Raw genomic sequence first — 23,114 nt, forward strand, 5'->3', positions numbered from 1 at the left:
TACCGCCCATAGTGTCCATCTTGTCAGCCAATAAGAAACCACGAAAAATTTATATTAACCCTTTCATGTCAACCTTTTGCATGTGTAGACCTAAGCCATGTCGACCTTTTTCATATGTCTGCCGTTGCCCTGTTGACCAATAGTAGTCACCTATAAGACGCATCCAGAAGACACGTGAGAGACCGGTACAGAGGGAATAGAAGCAGCTGCCAGCACAAACCCACATCCTGCAGACAGGATTCCTAGCTCACACAATACATGTACATACAGCAGAAGTGGAAACCAACAAGTAACAGTAGTTGCTAAATTCTAGTGGGCTAAGCGGCAGCGTCCCGGCCTCACGAGGAGGTAGGTTATGCCCAACCAAATCCTGTGCAGTGTGCACCCGCCCTCTCGCCCAGCTCCTGACGTCAGAAGGTCCTAAGGACGAAGGGGAAGTAGTAGTGTATCACAGTTAAACTACATTTCCCGTGATGCTTTGCCAAAGATGACCGTTTCCAGGACTAGGGATTTGTAGTCTTAACTGCGATTGGCCGCTGGCTCGGTGTGTAAGGACTGTCATGGCGGCCGCCAAGGGCGCAGAGCTGGTGCTGAAGTCGGTGAAAGCGATCGCTGTCCGCATGTGCCCTTTCGAGTCCAACGTGCAATCCACCCGGTGAGAGATGTCTCATTTTACGGGGATTATCCACACGCGACCTGTTATACATCACTAGTGTAGTGCAGGTACTGCCGCCGGTGTATGTTGGGGTCACACAATCTCTCTACACGGCGCACTGCACACTAGCTGCTGTCACTTGTCATTACACTGTGCCCTCTATATTAGCAGGGTGCGCGGTTATACGGTCATTAGGTCGACATATATAATAGGTTGAAATGGCTAAGGTCGACAGGGTTGGAAGGTCAACACCTGCATTAGGTCGAAAGTCAAAAGGTCAACCCAATGCTTTATATTTCTCTGCTGAAATACAGACCAGACTGTTCAAGGAGCGCAACCGCAAAGAGTGACACCCTAGGCAGGAAAGAACTGCATGGATTTTGAAAGGTGCAGGATGCTAGAATGAACGTGTCACTAAAGCCGGAAACTACACTTCCCAGCATGCCCTGCTACAGTTTTGCTATTAGGGATTTTTTTAAACTTGCTGCTGGGATGTTGTTTCACAACAGCTGGAGGGCCACATGTTGAGCACTCTTGCTAACGATGACAACTTTGAACGGTATACAATTGTTAGGTGGAGACACCTAAGGTTGACAAGCATTTGGTGAACCACTGAAGGTCGGTGTTAATTCATGGCCCTCCAGCTGTTGTGTAATTACACGTCCCAACATGCCCTGCCACAGTTTAAGCAATCCATTATATAAAATCTGTGGCAGGGCATGCTGGGACGTGTAGTTCCACAACACTGAGCTAGCTAGATCATTCTTCTTCTTCATCATTCGTCATATCGTTCAGTGTCTATGCACAAAATCATTTGTCCATGACACTGGAAGGTTCAAGGAAAATTTTCAACAGTATCTTTCACTGAACACATCATCTAGTCATCGTCTAGTCCTGTGGAAGGAACGTATTTATTTATTTACAGTTTCTTATGTCGCACAGAAAATTCCATTGCGCTGTACAATAAAACAAACGGGTAGTAAGAAAGCAACATAGAGGTAGGAGGGCCCTACTCGCAAGCTTACAAACGTAATGCTCTTACACACTAGACTCTATTGTGTATATGAGCCTTAAGTTCCTTCCACAGCATCTTGAACTTGAAGACCTGGGAGGAACCAATTACAGGTGAACAAATCAGGGCAGATGTATTAATATGGCTTTGACGGTTTAAAAATAACAGTTCCAGCTTCTCCTGCATAACGAGGAGAAGCGGGCACCGTTGCAGGCTGATGTATTAACACACACACCCTGCCGATAAGGAGAGCCATTATGGCCTGCGCCCATGGTTCTCTTTATTGGTGCCCCCCCTGCAGTGCTGCACATGCGTATTATTTGAAAAAACCCTCTCTCTGTCTGGCCGGCTCTCTAGGCATGCGCGAGATCTCTAGAGTTGTCACTGCTGTGGGGATAGGACAACGCTAACCCTGAGCTGGCGAAGCGACCGTGGCAATTTAGTGCCTTGAAGGCTGGTAATACACCCCCCCCGCTAATTACTGGGCGGGGGTTGCAGGTGCGTACGTAAGGTGCGCTGTTAGTACATCTGAAAAAAAAATAATAATCTCCCCCAGTTATCTGCACTTAACGTTAGTTGATACATCTGCCTTATTGAGCTGTATTTGAACATGGACTTTACATGGGTATGGATCATTGGGTCGATTACTGAAGGTTCACACATCAAACAAGGACAAAATGGTTGGAAGGTTGACACAGGCATTAGGTTGACAATGGCTTGGTCGACGGTCAAAAGGTCGACATGGGGTTTTCACTTTATTTTATTTTTTTGTGCCGCCATACAGGATTTTTCTTGCCCTACCATCCACAGTGTTCATGTCGACTGTTGATATTTGGGTAAAAAAAAAAAAAAAAAGTAAAACCCCATGTCGACCCTTTGACTGTTGACCTAGCCCATGTCGACATTCCCATATTTAGACCTTGGCTCATGTCAACCCAATGCATGTTGGCCTCAGTGCTGTCGACCCTATGAGCCATACCCTTGTACACAGTAAGGCTGGTTTCACACACTCTGGCTCCTGCCGGACGGCGAAATCCCGCACGGCCAGGAAGCCGTGCCACACTCAGTAGTTGTGAATGGACACCCTATTCGGTCCATTCACACGGGACAGCCCCGATCCGGACGCACGGTTGCAGCCGGATCCCGCCACTGGAAGGGAGGGCTGCCGGGCTGTGGCCATCCCCTCCATGATAAACTATTGTGTGCTGCACGGCTACCTGGCCGTATGGGTTTTCGCCGTCCGGCAGGAGCCGGAGTGTGTGAAACCAGCCTAAGGGCAGTATTCAATGAAAAAAATTCTCTGTGCATGGCGAGAGATTTTTTCTCTCGCCATGCACTCTCCGTGTTCCGGAGCCTCCTGCTAACACTATTCAATGTATTTAAGACTCGCCGCCACTCGCGGCGAGTCTTAACCCCTGCAGCGGACGAGCGTCCGCGGCAGGGAGCTGACAGGGAGCCATGGGATGGTGGCATCCAGGGAGATTAAAGTCTCCCTGGATGCCCCAGAACATATGTGGAGGGGAGGGGGCTCCCCCTATCAGTAGCGCATGCAGGGGGGGTTTCTGAGTACCCAGAAACCCCCCCAGGAATCTAAGGGCCCTAGACCGAAAGCTGAGAGTCCCCTCTTTCTATGGGTACAAGAATTTTAAAAATCGGCCATGGGGAACCGGAGATATCTGACTTCAAAGCAGTGGTCCCCATCCAAGCCTGTTAATTGCTCTTCCCAGTCAGATATTTCAGGTTTTGTCTGACTTACAGTTTTTCTGAGCATATATTCCAAAAGCTGGGACTCTCTCACTTTGATGGACACTAGTAGCTTGTCCCAGAAGCAGAGATATCAGCCTTCCAGCAACTGGTTACTGCTCCAGCTCCACACACCTGGTATGTAGTTTTATATACTCGTGGGCAGATTGCTCTGCCTCCTGAACTCTGATCCCCTAGTCCCCAATACCATTTGGTAGGTGGAATTCTCTAGTTTTTAATTCCATTAAAAGCTAAGAAATCTATTTCCAGAAACTGGAGATATCTGCAGTCAAGCAAGCTCCTCCCACCAGAAAATTATGAATAATAAGCCCACTCCACTATACACCCCTCCTCTGCATATTAAACATCCTCTACCACCCTGGAAGTTATGTATCAGGGCCCCTTCATTTAGCCCAATGCCCCCTTCTCCCACCCCATCTCCCACCATCTGTGCAGTAAAGGGGAAATTAGTGGAAATTACTGATCCAGGCCCTACATGCTGAGCGGTTGATATAATACCCCCTACCACCCGCGGGACATCAAAGCTTCCGCTCATAGCACCCCCCACCCCTACCGCTGGAGGATCGTTAGGGGCCCCAATACATTGCTATGCCCAGGGGTCTACACTGCTGTTATATATATATATATATATATATATATATATATATATATATATATATATATATATATATATATATATATATATATATATATATATATATATATATATATATATATATATATATATATATAATGTATGTATATGTGTGTATTATTATTTATATACATTTGGTCTATCTATAATACTTTAACTGACCCGGCATATACTGGGTCACCTAAGTGTCCATCTCCGCGCTTTGCTCCGCCCCTCTCTGGAAACCCCCTTCTGAAAATCCTGCGTTTGCCACTGCCTATAGCCAGCGGGGGACCCAGTATTCACTGCACCCGATCGTGCATATTAACGATCGGGTGCAGTGAATATATGAATATCTAATGAGTGGCTCGACCGCTCCCTGCCGGCCCCCTGCTGGCTGCACTGTGTAAAAAAATAAAATAAAAAATAAAATAAAAAAAAAATTTAAAAAAATATATATTTTTTTATTAAATATATATTCATGTGCTATAAGCACATGAATAAAAATAACATGCCCCTTCACAGAAAAAAAAAACCTGATTTTTTTTACACCAAAATTAAAAAAAAAAACCTTTTAGTTTAAAAGTTCACATTCCAGCTCTACATCAAAAGATGGAGAATTTCTACACGGAGAGAGACGGCGAAAATCACTTAGAAAGACGGTGAATATTTCACATTGAATAGGGTGGTTCACTTTTGGAGAGCAAAATGCTCCGTCCAAGGCAAAAAAAGCAAAAATTCTCCATAAAACACGGAGAATTTTTCTCATTGAATACTGCCCTAAGTGTTGGGATGTACCCCATTGCGGATGTGATGCCTATTACCACCCGCCCCGTGTGCAACGTGACATCTGTAGTTTCACCAGGGATAGCTTATTTTGCTGTTTGACATATTTTTTATATTTCCTTTTCTAGAGAATTTTTGGAAGCCATAAACGTCAAAAAAATCCGCTCCACCAATACGAATTGTGCAATAACTGTAGATGTCAGGCATGACCGGTCCGAGCCGCTAGTGGACATTGTCTTTGGTAAGTTGCATACGTGGAGTTTACTGGTGTTCCTTGTCCCTGTTTTGGAATGTAAAATTGCACAATTCCTCTTAGGAATACTGCCATAATTTGCCCAATTAGTGTCACGATTGTACCATTCCTTGTGTAATCTATCTAAAGTAACAGGGTTTGTACAGACACAACTCAGTTTTATGTCCTAATATTGAAGTTTGTAACTGTTGCAATCTCCAGATTGTAAAATTCCGAGCAGGGCCCTCATACCATTTTGACTTTGTGTAACTATAAAGTTTGTTTTATTCTTATTTCCAATTGTAAAGCGCAACTGAACTTGCTGTGCTGTATAAGAAACTGGTAATAACAATAATAATAATAATAATAATAATAATAATAATAATGTTGCAGTCTTATCTAGAGCTCATCCTTTTGGCCACATGTGTTTAAATCGGCATAGGATATAGTCACACTCATGTTCTGCTGATCTTAATTTTAACATGTATGTGCTTGGATTTTTCATGTGATTCCCAGCTCTATTGATCGGGTTGTGCAGTGATGCACTAGGATTAAACCCCCTGTATTATACATTGGGGCAGATGTATTAAGCCTTAAAAACAGAAAAACAAAAGGGTGATAAACATCCAGCCAATCAGCTTCTTAAGGGTTGTAGACATGGTGAGATTTTGGCAGGAGATTTTAACTTAGATAGTCAAAATCTCCTAGAAGGTTAGCCAAAATCTCCCAGTGTTTCTCCTGCTTAGTAAATATTGTCTAGCATAGATTGACTGTGCAGGCAAGGCAAATTTGACTAGATCATAATCCCTGTACACATAGCAAGATATTGGCTAATGTCCAATTTTGACTAAGCAATTTTGAGAGAGATTTTGGCTAGATGCACTGAAGATTTTGACTAAGAGATTTTGTCTAAATAATGATAATCTATGATCTAGTCATAATTGACTAAGCAGGAGAAACACTGGGAGATTTTGGCTAACTTTCTAGGAGATTTGACCATGTTTACAACCCTTCAGAAGCTGATTGGCTGGACATTTATCACCCTTTCGTTTTTCTGTTTTTAAGGCTTAATATATCCGCCCCAATTTATAATACAGGGGGTTTAATCCTAGTGCATCACTGCACAACCCGATCAATAGAGCTGGGAATCACATGAAATATCCAAGCACATACTAAAAATAAGATCAGCAGAACATGAATGTGACTATATTCTATGCCGATTTAAACACGTGGCCAAAATCTCACTGTGTGTACACTCCTCTAGACTACAGTTACTTAAGGTCCATACACACTGGGTGACTATGCCCAGCGTGTATGGACAGCGATGATCGCGTTCATCGCAGCGCTATGCAAAGCTGTCCTCAAAGCTGCTCATCTGCTGGTGTTACCAGCAGATGAACAGCTTTCCTGGTGATTATGCGGGAGCACACAGCAGCACTCACCGCTCATTGCCGGGGCATACACACTGGGCGGCTTTGAGCTGAAAGCTGCTCAAACATGCTGTTTTGAGCGGCTTTCAGCTCAAAGTCGCCCAGTGTGTATGGGCCTTTAGTCAAAATCTCTTGTGCATTTGTCAAAATTGCTCAGTCAAAATTTGGCCAATAGCCAATATCTCATTGTGTGTACAGATGGGGCTTACCATGTCATGTTATAAGCGGTGTTTGAAAAAATGGCACTTAGGAGCTGGTTGGCGGGATGTTTTACCACTCTTTATCACCCTCATGTTTATCTCTTTTTAAGGCTTAATACATCTGCCCCATTGCTGGCAACCAAACACCATAGAAATTCACCTTTTAACTGGAGTGTTTATTTTTCATTGCACCAGGACCAGGCTAATTGGAACAGCTGGTGTAGTTGCACTAGTGAAGGTGTCACTTGGCACTACCACTGTAACAAGGGATGGGGGTCACACAACATCTTTTCCATGGTATGATTACCTGTCACCATTAGCTTATGATAACCGACTGCTATAAAATCGGAAACTGTACCTGGCCACCCTGGACTTTCACATCCAGAATAGTAATAGAGGTGGATAACAACAGGGTGCCTCATGAACCCTTTACCATGGGTCTTCACACTGTGGCCCTCCAGATGTTATGAAACTACAAATCCCAGCATGCCTTGCCACAGTTTTAACACCACCTTATAGCAAAACTGTGGCAAGGCATGCTGGGATTTGCAGTTTCACAACATCTGGAGGGCCACAGTTTGAAGACCCATGCTTTAACCCCTTCAGTGGTGTTTTTTTTTTTTTTTTGAAGGTCACGCTCCCCACTGGGCAAACATTTTAAGGGCAGCTCTACCTTAAAAAAAAAAAACCCCACCACGCTGTGTCTAGGGTCGCTGCCCGGCCCTGCCCCCAGAAACCCGGCGTATCAGTAGCCGGCACCGCAGGCTGTAATACAGCAGCCGGGGGGCGGGGTGAGGAGGAGGCGCGGCAGAGAAGAGGGAATCGGGCAGCGCTGAAGCTAGCTGAGTTCAGCGATTAACTCAGCAACGCTGCCCGGCGCTAAACAGTGGCAAACCTGAGAATTTTCTGGGCTTGCCAGTCTGGGCACTGAAGCATAGCACGGAAAATTCTCGGGATTACCACTGAAGGGGTCAATAACATCTTAAGTAAATGATTTGTATTGAAGGTCATAGTTTCTGGTTTCTCTTTGCATGTTTATATTACTTACCCAGCTTCTCTACCCAGAGTGCCAGTGTAAATGATTTGCCTCCAATAATAAAGTGATGTTACTGTCGTACACATAGTGTACATTTTACTATTGTCCTAATGATTATATTGCTTAAATTGTACCAATTGAGTTCTATTTCCCACATGTTTTACGGTCACTATATTGGATTCTCCAACATTATGAGCCAGCCCCTTTGGCCAGTCACTTTTCTGACCTGCTAGTAGGTTATTTCACTTCCATGGCTGCTCTCACTGAGAGCTGCTCCTCACACACGTGAATGCATACATTATACCGTAACCACTGAGGGGGAGATTTCTCAAAGCATGGAGAGCGATAAGGAAAAGAGTGATAAAGTACCAACCAATCGGCTTCTATCTCATGTTTTAAACAGTCTGTAAAATAAGTTAGGAGCTTATTGGCTGGTACATTATCTCTCTCCAGTGCTTGGTAAATCTCAACCTGATTTTGAGAAACACTGCTTGACAGGGATAACAAGAACTGTAACTAATGTTATCTGTATATAGAAAGTTCATTAGGTTGAGAAATCTCTGACCAGACTTGTGTAGAGTCGTGCAGAGTCACAATGTAATGAAGTATGTATTCTAATCGGCGTTCTCTTCTGATTGCAGCCGATGGGGACAGACTGGTGTTTAAATCTAGCAATGTGACCTGTAAGGAAATGATGCTGAAGTTCAGCTCTGTCTGTGCATCTAAGGACCTGCAGGCAAAAGACATCGCCAAGAAATAGACTGTGTGAGCTCTGCTCCCCATCTAACATGGAAAGGGGACAGTTACTGTATTTCCTATTTATTACCTAATATGTTCCTGTCTGTAATAACGCATCTACGGTACCAGGACCATCCCAGAGACACAACAGATTCCTCACATCAAATACTTTTAGCTACCAAATGTTTATTTTTGTATATATATCATTTATCAATGTTCCTCAAAGGTTAATCTTTTTCACAGCAAGTATAGCCACACCCCCCATGCCTGGCCACGCCCTGTCTCTATCAGCAAGGCCTACAAGATGTCGCTGTCCCCTTTAAAAGGACGCTTTCTGTAAAGGAGATTACCACTAGGCAAGCAGTGATAAAGAGCAAATATTAATGATACACGGTAATTCCACGTTACAGACTGAGTCTGTCAAATTCTAGCAGTAACGTCCCTTTATGTCACTCACCTGAGTTCAACCTGGAACAATTGCGTGATACTGTATTGTGTTTTCTAAATAAAGATACTTGATGAATTCTTCCTGTTTGTTTTATGTGATTGGTTTTAACGGTGTCTCCGATATCCGGTAGATTGTGTGATGTCCCCAAATTGAATGTGAAAACTGCTTGTGTTCTTCCCAGTTAGGCACACCTAAACTACAGTATGTAAAGATTGCATTATAACCTGTAACTGGAAGACTACTTTGTGAAATCAGTGGTGTTTCCCTAGATATACCAGTATATAGGGGCTCCCCTGCTTCGAGGACAATGGAAGTCATTCTAAAAATTAGATTTAACAACCTACATTGTGCACCCAAAACCCCTCCACCCTCTTCCCTAGCAGGTAGTTGTACCTGATCTTATAACTTTTTCACATCGCATGAATAATTCAGATTTTTTTATCTGAATATGGTATCTTTTACTTTTAAGCCGATAAAGTTCACCGGACTCCGTAGAATTGGCCCATGCATTTGCACTTTTGTGGGTATCCTGTTAGGATATAGATAAGGGCCCTGATTCTAGTTCGCAAACTCACCTGTAGATGCGCATAGGGAGTTTGTTGGTGAAGCTCTGTGCATATCTGCTTAAGCGCATGTGCCGGGCTTCTAGGGGTGCCTTCCATCACTGGATGTCAACTGCCCGCCCAGTTCACGGAGCAGGACGCCGCAGATCTAAGTCAGCAGAGACTGATTTAGATTTGCGAGCACTACAGAAATCAGGGCCTAAATGAACAAATGTTCTCTTTCTGCGGAGTTCTATGTAATGTACCTTTAGGCAGTATGGATGATGTAATGAGTAGCATTAGTGCCGCTCAGAACTGAGGTCATAGGTTCCCACCATCTCCCTAACTGTGTGGAGTTTGTATATTGTGCCTGTCTGTTTCCTCCGAGAACTCCGGGTTCCTTCCTCAATCCGAATATATACTTAAGCCAAAGTGGACCAACGGTTCTTATCTGCCATCAAATTCTATGCTATGGTGGTTTAAACCTATATTGAACTATGCTGGGCACCGATATATTTTTTTACTTTATATGTTCTGAATGTATCTTCCTATCCCTTTATAAAGTTCTGGGTTCCCAACTTTATAGAGTGTTTTACATTAGGGTATGACTGCTTCCAAGGGCAGGGTTGAAACTAAGGGGGTGATTCTGGTTGTCTTACTTCTACAAGCGCCCTGTGCGGGAAGCCGGCGGGCAGCTGACATCCACTGATCTCAGCTGCCTGACCCCCGTAACTGTGTCATCGGGCAATTACCATGGAAATGGCCAGCGTTTTCCTTGGAACGCCCATGAAACGCTGGGCGTTCCCATGGCTCAGGCCTCCACCACCTGTCGCACTGCTAGGTGCGACCGGGCCGGTGAACAAGCAGTTTGCCACGCCCGCTCGCACCAGGTGGCTGTGCATAAAAAGAGACTCTTTACCAAGGTAAAATTAATTAGGCGCTGTATATAGCTGTAATAGCTGCTGCTTGGGCTGAGGGTATAGTCAAATCCTCAATTAGCTATAGGTACATAAACAACCAATAATAAAGCAGTGCTATAAACACTATGGGATTGTTTGAATATTATAAAAATATTATTTATTTAATTAGTCTACATAGACAATACAATATTAGTAAAAACTCAATTGAGTAAAAGAATTTTTGAATTTCCAATCGTTCTCACTTAAGAGCCTGAACAACTAACCCCACCCACGTCATGGCCCTTTTAAATAAACAGACTAAAACATCATATAAATTGAAGCACGTCTTCTATGACCTACTAACTAGTCTCCCCGCAAGGTCCCTTTCTCTTGCATGAAATAAGGCATGGAAGAGAGACATACCATCTATATCTTCGCCTGACATGTTTTTGACTGAATATACCACCTCGCTTAAACTGCTCAGCTCAGTTTATTTACAAGAAGTTCATGTGAAAACTATACATAGAGCTTACATATCGCCATCCATCCGCACTCACTTTGATTCTGCAATTGATGCTGTATGCTCCAGATGCGGGAGCTCCAGAGCCGACTTCTACCACTGTCTGTGGGATTGCCCGAAAAGCAGACGCTTCTGGACTAAAGCCCCGTACACACGGGGGAGATATATTGCTCAGTTTCTCCTTTGCATCAGCGACCAGAGATGGTCGCTGATGAAAAGGAACCTCTGCCCGGGGAGCCGCAGAGGTAATCAGCTGGTCATAGGAGCAAGCTCCTGCGACCAGCGATTACAATGGGGCAGAAAACGGGAGCGCGCACCCGGCGATTTATTGCCAGTGCACACTCCCATCACTGGCAATATGGTCGCCTGCGACCATATTTCCAGCGATTTCAGCCCCCATCGCCCCCGTGTGTACATAGCTTAAGGTATATATGTTTATTAACAGTCATTTCCACTTATTTCTTTCCCCTTCTCCTACTGCCAGTCTTTGTCTTATATTCTCTGAATTGGCATCTGTGGCAACAGTCAAACCGCTGTATCCTATGTTCACCATAATGTTTACTGTGGCCAAGAAGCTCATATTAAAAAACTGGACAGTAAAAACGTCCCCATCCCTAGCCCTGCTACGTTCCATGATGCTGCAGCAACTGTATTTCGACAAAAAATACAGCCATACAGTGTCTTTTGGATCAGGTCACAAATTCTACAAAAAGTAGGGTCCTTATCTTACCACCTTAGACCCGGATGTCAGGGAAAAAGTAATGGGATTATCTGAAATTACAAGTTGAATATTCACCTACCCACCACCGCTCATAAACCCCCAGCCGAGTTAGATTTCCCAGGTTGGGATATGACTCGAGCCATGCATTTCCTAGAGACTGTTTGGTTCTGATGTTTAACCTAATGTTAAAGACACTCTAGATGTCTCCTGTTGCAATTTATTGAACGTCGCGGAGGAGAAGACACCCAAGATCTGTGAGCTTACCATACCCCACCCCTTCCCCTCCTTACCTTTCCCCCTCTGCCCCCCCCTTTTTTCTTCTACCCTTTTACGCACTACATCATTTCTCATTTTGATTCCTTTCTCTATTATAGTATTATTGGTTATTATTTAGAAATAAAATGGATACTACAGATAGTCTTACTGGAAACTGTGGGATATAACTATCTCGGCATATTGATCAACCGACTAGTCCATTGAGTTAGGACCTGTTTGGTCATACTGCTCCCCTTCAACCAGCTGAGAGACCACACCTAATGGGAATTGTTGTAGTACTGATTATTGATGTTATGTAGTTAATACATTCATATCCCTTCTCCATCCCATGTTACAAACTGTATTACTCATGTTGTTAATTTCAGCAAAACCAATAAAAATGTCTATTTAAAAAAAAAAAAAAAAAAAGTTCAATATCCAGGAGCCTTCAGCACCCTTTAGGAATGTTATCCTACTCAATAATTAAAATGTCCTCTGGTGTAAAAGTATGGGCAAATAGGAGATCTCACCACTGTAGATTCTTTCAGTGGACGACTTGTGGCATATGTCCAGGTGTCCTCACGAGATTACGGTATCCATCCTGAATGGAGCTTGCCGTTTAGAGGAATTTCTCTCCAGGACTTGGAAGGTTTTTGCCTTTGAATAGTCATTTTTATATATAAACAGAGGTACAATTGTTGCCCGTTTGAAGGTGGTAGAGGTGTAGAGGTTTTTAGCAAGGGTGCTAACTCCTGTGCCCACTGACGCGTTTCGCTGATTAGTTTCAGCTTTTTCAAGGTGATGTTATGGGTCTCCATGTTTGGGTTTATATACCCACTTAGTAATTGTTAATCTGTCACACGTGTCAAACAATCCCACTTAATAATATTATTGTGTACAAAATAGACTTTTATTAATATAATTAGAGCCAGAAGACAAACCTTAATTAATTTAAATAAATTATTAAGAAAAAGAAGCTTAGAAATATGCATATATGCGCAGTCTCTCGCCATCACTGTGCGAACACGCAGGGGAGCCAGGCAATTAGAATAGGGGCCCAAATACAGCCCTGTTGGGAGATGTACAAGCACTTTCCCCATCAAACAGACTTTCCTGTTTATAAAAAACATGGCTGCTTATCATTGAACTTAAGTAAAAATGGTATAACTGACTTCCACCTTCTCCATATCTGTGTTTAACATGGCCCACAGGCCTGTACACGTAATCTTACAGCTTCCTATGTTCCCCTGTTACAATACTGGCTACAAACTGCTGCTGTCTTTAGGCCTAAAGGTGTCCATATGCTAGTGTGATTTGGCCTGATTTCACCCAACTCCGACGGATCAGGGGAATCACATTTGTCTTAGATCTACTCCGATGCACGGTGCCGTGTGCACAGAATCAGAGTCCCATAGATCGCAAGTGCTGCACATATGATCTGTTGTATCAGACAGCCTCCTGCAGCACTTGCTCGGATCGCATGTGATCAATCGCATGCAATACTGAGGCCCGGGTAGCTCAAGGGGGATTGACTGGCTCTACAATGCTGCGAGAATCCGCAGCAGTGTATGACATACTCAATTCAGACCTGATCACAGGACAAATTTGTTCTTAAATTGGGCAAAACCATGTGCACTGCAGGTGGGGCAGATGTAACATGTGCAGAGTGAGTTACATTTGGGTGGAGTGTGTTGAAAATTAAATCTAATACCCCGTTCTCACTGCCGCAAAAACCCGGGTATTTGCCAGGGCGAGTGGTAACTTCCTGTGTCACGTCTCTGTGTGAAAGGGTCTTTGTGAAATTCCTGGGTGTTATGCCCCGGAAATTACACACAGGGTTTTTGCAGGGTTTTTCCTGGCTAATACACGGGTGTATGGCAGTGTGAACAGGCTAGACCCGGGTTTATCTCACAAAATGCAAAAAAGCAAGTTCATTGCATTGCTCAAAGCTGCTTTTTAACAGCTAATCAAACATACTTTTTAAACATCCAATCAAAGCTGCTCTTAGATACCACACACTTGATGGCAGGGGCGGCAATGAGAACGCAGCATAAACTGCAGTGTAAAAATAAAGCAAACAGTTTTTACCCTGCACAGAAACAAAATAACCCATCCAAATCTCTGCATATGTTACATTTGCCCCACCTGCAGGGATTTCTCTGTGGCTGGGTGGCGATTACCTGATTGCAGTTTCTTCTTAGCTGGCTTACTGCCCTTTGGAGCTTCAGGCCATGGAACCCGTAGTGTATAGATGTCCTTAGCCTGGAGACTGCAGCCCCTCAGACTTGTGAAGTGATCTGTGATCCACTGCTGGGGTCACTACAGAATGTGCAGCACAAAACCAGCTCTCGGCTGATTACACACTACGCGATATGCCACCTGGACAGATCAAAAGGGCATATCAGTGTGAAAGCATGATATGCGAGCTCCTGCAGTGGCTTGTGCAGCACATCAAATTTAGGGACAGCACTAGCAACCCCATGCTCACAATCAGGGGTGGCCAACCGGTCAGAGGTAAAGAGCCGAAAAATATCGGTAGTCAAGCTAAAGAGCCGACATCATGCGCGCGCCGAAGGCGCATGCGCCAAAAAAAGGGGCGTAGTCTATTTTGACCCCTTGGGTGGGTGTGATACAAATATGCCTCCAATAGTGCAGTGCCATTTATACATATGCCCCAATAGCTCTGATTGGCGGACGGCCCAGTCACAAGGATGCACAGTAAGGGGTAGGAGAGATGCGCGATGTGCGCTCTCCTCCCCTCAGAAAGAGAAGGGATTCAGGGAACCGACAGCAGGGGGGACTGGGACAGACGGTGGGTGGCGGGCAGCAGTGGGAGCAGGAGCCGCACTTTACAAGGGGGAGAGCCGCATGAGGCTCAAGAGACACAGGTTGGCCACCACTGCTCACAATGAAGCACGGAACAGTGATTGTTCAGTCCTTCATTAACATTGCTCTAGTGTGTGCAGGTGATCCGGCTGACGGGATTCGTTCCAATGCAGGAACCAAACCACATCGCTACAGTTTGTACCTGGCTTAAGTTTCACCATGAAACCTGATTAGTTGAAGTTTTCCTAGATTTCTTTCCAAGATTTCTGTAGCGGTGAAATGTTTTCTCAGTTGAGTGGAGGACCAGTGTTCTCACCGTAGAACACTGGCACTGACAGATTGCTGGCACATCGCTGTGTTCTGAGCGATCTTGCTGAACGCTCTAGCATCACTCAGAATGCTCAGCTTATCTCCCCGTGTGTAGGCCCCATTACTGTTCTATCCAGATGATCAAACTGCAATAATAAATAATGTTATAATATATATATAATGCCCAATATAGTATTCATGATGATTTCCGTTATGAATCACCGGTGGCCTATAAAAACCGACACTCTGAACATATATATAGGAATTTTTGGGTATAAATCATATGATTGATACCAATAACTCGACACAAGCAAAAGGTTGACATGGAAAAGTTTGACACATGAAAATGTTGACATGAGGTTTTTTTTGTGTCAATGTTCACACCTGAGCGTGTGGATCCCCAATTATTGTACCATGCACGCTCGCCATGCTTCAAGCCATATGGATTGCTGCGCTCGGCACACTTTACCGCTCCCTTGGATGATAAAGTATGAAAAGCTCAAAAAAAGGAAAAGAAAAGTAAATTGTGAAAAAAGCATGTCATCCTTTTCATGTGTTGACCATTGCCCCGTCAACCTTTCCCCCATGTCAACATTTTGGCAATGTCAACCTATTGACCTTCGACTTTATCAGCTTATCATCAGGATACCACAGTTTTTGCATACAATTCAGCTCTACTCCAAATACACGTTCAGTGAAACCTGTGTGTTTTTGCAATTGTGTCTGCGAAAAAAGACAGCACTTAGCTGGAGTTTAGTTTTGCCTGCCTACGGCAGGTGAAACAAAGTCCACAATAAGCAGCGTCTCATGCCGGCTTATCGAGGACGATAGGATAGGTCCTGGCGATATAATTGACCACTGTAAATTACTGCAGGTAATTGGATACCCGCCATGTCTGAGATTTGAAAGGTAGACTAAAGGAGTGATTATACAGGATTTTTCTTTTTTACCCAGAACTCCCAGGCAAGATTGCACTTTCTCACGAACCATAATAGACAAGAAATCTCTGCTATGTCTTTTCCCCAAAGATTAAATATTTTAAGTAGGAATTCAGTTAAATTATAATTATCCAGAGTCATTGCCTATAAATAGAGGAGCTTGAAATGGCTTCACATTATTTCTCAAACTGTGCACCCCAGCCACCTGCATGCAAAATGGATGTGTGGCCTTGGGAAATGAAGTGTGGCATCAAAGAATGTCTGCAATCACAAAGCCACGCCCCTGTTTCGCCACTGTGGGGACATGGCCAGTGGTCTGAGTGCTACTGGTCATGCCCCCTTTCTTTTGTGTCTAAGGCAGGCATGTCCAAACTGTAGCCCTCCAGCTGTTGTGAAGCTACACATCCCAGCATGCCTTGCCATAGCTTTAGCATTTCTTAATAGCAAAACTGTAGCAAGGCATGATGGGACTTGTAGTTTCACAACTGGTGGGGGGCCATAGGTTGGACATGTCTGGTCTAAAGGGATAAACACTGTACACATGCGCACAGCGTCTATTCCCTAAGCAGAGCAGTGACAGACAGTGGGGACTCCCAACTGCCCTCCACCACCACTGGGGACTCCCAGGTGCCCACCCCCATGGGACACTGTCAGCCACAAGTGGGACTTTGGGAAATTTAAAAAAAATGGCACTGTCCTGCAAAAATTGGGACAAATGGGGGGTTTGGTTTTAGTTCATTTACTGCCTAGAACTAGCTCTCATTAAAAGTCTATATCGTTTGTCCAGGAGTACAGGCAGTTCAAGGGAAGATCGTTAACAATATTGTATAGTGTGTGTGTGGTGTGTATGCACCATAAGTACGTCTGGTTTATAGAATTTTAATGTGTATGTGTTTGGGGTACTTGTTTCCTAGCACGGCGATGTTACGCGATGGCAGCCGATGTTATACAATTTTAAATTGTATACCATCGCATTTTATGCCATTGTATGCCATATACAATGGTATACGATTTAAAATTGTATAAGCACCCTAATGAGTGTTTTCAATGTTAAATGTGCCCCTATAAGATAATTAATTGTATAAGCACCGTAATGGGTGCTTACTATGTTAAAAGCACCCCCAACGCCACCCCCACTATCAACGCCAACCCGAAGTGTGGCGAGCGCAGCGAGCCCGCGAGGGGCGGCGGTACGCGTCCTCCGACCTTTTTAAACCCTAACTATCCACGTCGGTGTGGAGCTGACTTTATATAGTGTGGCGAGCGCAGCGAGCGCACCGAGCCCGAAGCGTGGCGAGTGGAATACATGTAAAGTAATACGCGTGCACTTGCCGCGCTTCAGGCTCGGTGGCTCGCTGCGCTCGCCACTCTATATAAAATCAACTCCACGCCGACGTGGATAGTGGGGGTATGAAAAGGACAGAGGACGCGTACCGCTGCGCTCGCCACACTTCGGGTTGGCGTTGATAGTGGGGGTGACGTGGGGGTGCATTTAACATTGTATTAGGGTGCTTATACAATTAAAAATCATATAGGGGCTTATACAATTTAAAATATAATCGCATCGCATGTGGGCATATGGCATGCGATGCAATGCGATTCGATGTCATACAACTTAATATCATGGGCGCCGTGCTAGGAAACAAGTATCGTGTTTGGTCTAGTAACCTGCAGGTGGTGCTGTTGCTACAACAATCAATGAAGATGTTTTGTTTCTGAATGAATTTGAATTTCCTCAGATTTTGTATAGAAGATAAACATGACAGGATAGTATTTTAGAGTTCATTTTTTGGAGGTGAAGTTGTAATAATATGCTTTACAATGTCCAGTTACATTTGATTACAAACATTTATATACAGTAAACTAGAAAATAGCAACTTTATCCTCCTTCCTCATATCTATTCATTATAATCAATGTGATTGAAAAGTAACGGTTTTAAATTGTATATTAGACGTTTGTTTGTGAAAAAAGTGTGTTTCTTGTCAGGATCTTATCTATCTATGGTCTGTTTCTTCATGTCCATTTCCCACACAGGCATATACACAATGGTACTGACAGGGTTAATATAGGTAAAAAAGCCTCCAATGGCCGTTTGCACACTGCTTAATGCAAAGCTTTGTGTGTTTTAAGTTTGACTATTGAAATTCAGTGTCATGGTTACAGAGTAAACACAGTTAAAGGTACCTCCATGTGCATGTTGTGTAGTTACATAAACAAAAGAAAATAAAAGTTATTCTGTCCATACATTTGTGAGATATTGCATGCAATCATTCGATTTCGACCACATCTGGCCAATAAATTGAATGACTGTTTGCATTTTTAAGGGACCATTCGACGTGATGCGTGGGCCCGCGGTCTAATGTCGCGTCGATAGGTAGTATGTGCAGCAATTAATATCTATCGAATTGCAGGATTGATCGCATGTGGTTTTTAACTATCAGTGGGTGGGGGACAGAGGAGACACTTTCGGCGGCGTAGGGTTTGGGGAGAAGGGACCAGAGGGACTGCTGGCGGTGTGGAAGAGGGCGGGCAGAGGGTGTTGGAGTAGCATAGCCTAGAAGAAGTGCTAGCGGGCGACATGGGTCAGCGGTGGTGGCAGAATTGTTTAAAACACTGGGCAGCCCTCTGATTGGCTGAGCTCTCTCAGCCAATCAGAGGGCTGCCCGGTGTTTTAAATAGTTTTTTTCAAATTCTGCTCCGTGCTGACCCCCTACTTCTAGCGCTGTAATACTCCACCGCCCTCTGCCCACCCTCTTCCCGCACCCGATGTGCCATCGCAAGATGGCATGCGACATCGGGTGTTAAAAGGGGGCAACTTTTGCACCATGAGGCATTGATATTGCCACAGGAGTAAATCCATAATAAAACAAACAATCTGCATGTACGTTAAAATGATAATGTGGACACAACTAACTTTTATGTAAATAATTACATTTGCATTGAGATCTGGGCCTTTAGTGCATGCACAATTGAGGATGTTTTCCTACTTGCACCACTGTGTCCCCCTCCTCTACTGCAAGTAGCATGAGGGCCATTAGTGTATATCTACCCATTGCCTAAACATGGGATTATAGCTGGGTACACACTAGTAGATAGATCTACAGATAGATTGGGCAGCGTGTTCTCCATACACGCTGCCCAATCCGTCTGGATTGACATCACAGATGGGCGGGCACATTTGCGAGCTGTCAATCACCACTGAGCGGCTCCGGTTGTGGCTGTACGGAAGGTCGAAGGATCACCCATACTTACAGCATGATGCAATTATATATCTTTAGATAGATCAGGAATCAGCACAGCTGACTCCATATATGTGTGATCGCCTTTTAAAGATGTATCGCTCATACACACTGGCCAATGGTGCATCAATATATCGGCCATTCATTCTAACGGCCGATATATCAGCCAGTGTATACGCACCTTTAGAAGTCCTATAGTAACATTTTCATTCTATTTAAACTGGGATGCTCAGGGTTTGCACAGGTTCTGTGGCTGATTAAAACCAGATCAAATGCAGCCTTGAAGGTAGCCTGCCACAGAACCTGTGTAATGTATGAGTTTCTCCATTTAAAAGGATAGTGTGGTAATCTGTATTCTGTATTATAGACATCAACTTCTCCCTAAAATAGCCTGATAGGTAAATGCTATTCAGCAAAAATACAGTCTCTATCTTTTTAAGTTTCAAGAAGTGGTGATAAATGTCTTCTGTGTCATTCTCTATATTTGCACAAGGTAAATTCTCTCTATTAAGAATATGTTCCGCCTCATGATCATCTGTGCAGCTGTGTGACTGTGCTTTTGTGTGGTTATACCCCCTGCAGCTGGCAGGGTCACTTCAGAAAGAGGATGTTGCTGTGGTTTCCATAGAAGCTGTCAAATCTATGTATGTAGCATCTGCAGGCGCCTTGACCCTTTAGGGACTAGACTAGCAGACCCAAACTTGTGTAGGTAACAGTAAGTTACCTGTCCAGCAATCCACTCTGTCATGTCAGTCTACCCATATTTTTATGTGCTTGGTGGTGCTTATTACTATTATTGTTATTATTTTGCTATATTTGCATCCAATTTATTCTTGTACTAATACAAGTGTAGATCACCAAGTGCATTACTGTTTTTCCTTACAGAGACCATCAACTGACACCTCATGGAACATCAGTCAGCAATACTGTAGACATTACTTGCTTATTTACATTTGAATACGGAAACACTTTAGGTCACTTGCTCTAACTACACCCAAATCTATCCACCTGTGCTACTGGTCTGCCACATACCCAATCAGGCTTGACCGTGCCCCAATATTGCTATGCCAATCTCTTTTCCTGTAATGGTTTGACCAGAAAGTCACAGGAATTACAACCCCTGGTGTAGCAAGGCACAAGTCTCATATCAGATATTTCCAAATCATGATATGTTATTAGCGTTTTAAAAAAAATATGTTTTTAACAATATGTTTAATGGGCAGTACGGATGGTGTAATGGTTAGCATTACTGCTTCACAGCGCTGAGGTCATGGGTTTGATTCCCACCATAGCTGTAACTGTGCTGAGTTTGTATATGCTCCCCGTACTTGCGTGGGTTTCCTCCGGGTACTCCGGTTTCCTCCTACAATCCAAAAATATACAGGTAGGCTAATTGGCTCCCTACAAAATTATCCAGAGAATGAATGTGTGTGCCTAGGTAGGGAATATAGATTGTAAGCTCCACTGGGGCAAGGACTGATGTGAATGTTCAATTATTCTCTGTAAAGCGCTGCGGAATATGTGTTCACTATGTAAGTAACTGTTAATAAATAATAAATAATAGACCCACTTGCTGGTGTAAATTTGCTCATCTACTGTAAGTCACGAAAGGGTTTTATTAGTGGAATTATGAGTTTTTAATGTATCTTCTCTATCAAGTTATATAACTTGTAGCATGACATTATTGAGATGTCCATCATAACCTCAATCTACGAATTTCTGTTTCAATGTATATGTATGTATATATCTACCTATCTATATATCTAATATATACACTAAACATCGGCACTCACCTTTCCTAGTTTTGGGGTGCCCTATGGCTTGTGACCACATTGTTTAAACAGACATTGTAGGGGCTCTGCACTCACTAAATTAACTGATAATAAATAGTGGAGATTTGGTTCATGAATTGAACAATGCATTTAAGCCTGCAGCCCCCTTCACGGGACCCCACCTTTCTGCAGGTCCTAACACTATCGCTCAATATGGCTACAATACACATAGCTATCACATCAATGTTTGAATCCAGGCATGTTATCTGGTCTAAAGCTCACAGCAGACTGTGCTTTTATAGGTGAGCAGTTACCAACACACCTGTCACTAATCATCTAGGGAACTGGTTAACATAAGCTATGCATTATGGGTTAAAACAGGGTGCATGAGAGAATGTGACCACAATAAGACTAATTAAAATAATTAATCTAATAAACAATATATACACTTAACATCGGCACTCACCTTTCCTAGTTTTGGGGTGCCCTATGGCTTGTGACCACATTATACATACATCTATATATATCTATATGTTCAAATGATAGTACTAGCGCTGAATTCCCTTACCGGTCACTGTAGATGTCAGATTTGGACCCCCTTAGTCCTTTTCTGTCCAAAATAAATGAACAAAGACGCCCAGTCCTTGTAAACACAATCCCTCTTCTTCAGGGCGGCTGCTACTCTCTAATAGGTTTCTGTCCAAGGAAACTCTTAAGTAAATCTTGAAATAAATATGAGAAAAAGCGCCTCCTAGTGTAGTATGTTTACATATCCAACATTAAGGACCCTTCACCATAGAGGAAGGTGCACCCCCAAAAATAAAGGAGTACCGTAAACAGTACGTCAGTATGTCATTTGAGCTTCTGATCAGTATCCTAGGTAATCAGGAACGCTTTAAATTCTTTAAGAGCCCATATTCGTCTCCACATATATTCCACAGATAGGCCCTTATTCAGATCTGATTGCAGTACATATGTGTTCTCAAAATGGGCAAAACCATGTGCACTGCAGATGGGGCAGATGTAACATGTGCAGAGAGAGTTAAGGGTAGGGTGTATTGAAATTGAAATCTAAATTGCAGTGTAAAAATTATGCAGCCAGTATTTACCCTGCACAGAAACAAAATAACTCACACAAATCTTATTCTTTCTGCACATGTTACATCTGCCCCACCTGCAGTGCACATGGTTTAGCCTATTTTGGGAACAAATTTGTACTGCGATCAGATCTGAATAAGGGCAATAGTGCATATAAATTGGAAAGACATGAAGGAGATAATAGTGTAATACCATTAAACACTTTTAATATACATAAAATGATGACAACTAAGTTGCCCGTACAATGTTGATTAAAAAAATAGCTTATCTGGTGTGTGCTTTGCCGGCACCCATGAGGTCAGTCACCATCCACCAAACAGTCTTCAATGCGTTTCGTCCTTATCAAATAATGTTGGACTTCTTCAGGAAGACTCACTGTGTTTGAGTGAATTACTTTTTGATGCAAAGTCCGTGGGTGCTCGCCGTTGGACTCTATATTACCGTATATGCCGGCGTATAAGACGACTCGGTGTATAAGACGACCCCCCAACATTTCCACTCAAAATACAGAGTTTGTTATATACTCGCTGTAAAAGACTACCCCCTCTTCCGCACACCTTCCACAGACTGCTGCTATTGACATGGAGTCAGGGAGACAGGGAGGGCAGACAGGGAGCAGGGACCAGTATTATAGTACCGTACCATATATTAACCCCTTGAGTGGTGGGTTTTGCTGGGGCAGGACAAACCTATCAGGGCAGGTTTGTCCTGCCCCAGCAAAACCCACCACATAAAGTTTTAAGACCCCCTCATGCCGCTGTCCTCCCCCCCCCCCCCCCCAGGCATAAAATATATTGTAGGGTAGCTCTCCTCAGCCCCCCCACCCCCCTTCTTATGCACACGGTACCTTGAAATAAGAGTATCCAGGTATGCCAGCGCTGCTCCTTCCGTTCTGCCTAACCGCCGATCACGTTGAGCATTGAAGTTGGCGGCAGGCTCGGGTATTTTCGGCGCGGCTCGGGGGGACTCGGGAGCGCTCAGGCACACAAGTCCTCCCGAGCCGCGCCGAAAACACCCGAGCCTGCCGCCGACTTCAATGCTCAACGTGACCGGCGGTTAAGCAGAACGGAAGGAGCAGCG

General features: G+C 43.8%; 1 protein-coding gene across 1 annotated transcript; it reads left to right on the forward strand.

Moving 5' to 3' along the window:
* Window positions 1-497: 497 nt before the first annotated feature.
* MRPL53 (mitochondrial ribosomal protein L53) lies at window positions 498-8,994 on the forward strand. The gene is made up of 3 exons (XM_083187328.1): window positions 498-655; window positions 4,959-5,071; window positions 8,370-8,994. Exons 1-3 carry the CDS (start codon window positions 561-563, stop codon window positions 8,486-8,488), a joined length of 327 nt encoding a protein of 108 aa, XP_083043454.1. The 5' UTR covers window positions 498-560; the 3' UTR covers window positions 8,489-8,994.
* The last annotated feature ends 14,120 nt before the right edge of the window (window positions 8,995-23,114 follow it).

The sequence above is a fragment of the Crinia signifera genome, chromosome 5 (genome assembly GCF_055691185.1).
Source record: "Crinia signifera chromosome 5, ASM5569118v1, whole genome shotgun sequence".
Taxonomy (NCBI): Eukaryota; Metazoa; Chordata; class Amphibia; order Anura; family Myobatrachidae; genus Crinia; species Crinia signifera.

What these genes read in the sequence shown, in the direction of transcription:
- MRPL53 (XM_083187328.1), top strand. Translation starts at nt 561, where the DNA reads ATGGCGGCCGCCAAGGGCGCAGAGCTGGTGCTGAAGTCGGTGAAAGCG. An exon ending in TCCAACGTGCAATCCACCCG is followed by an intron (nt 656 to 4,958) that starts GTGAGAGATGTC and finishes TTCCTTTTCTAG; the next exon opens with AGAATTTTTGGAAGCCATAA. An exon ending in GCTAGTGGACATTGTCTTTG is followed by an intron (nt 5,072 to 8,369) that starts GTAAGTTGCATA and finishes TTCTGATTGCAG; the next exon opens with CCGATGGGGACAGACTGGTG.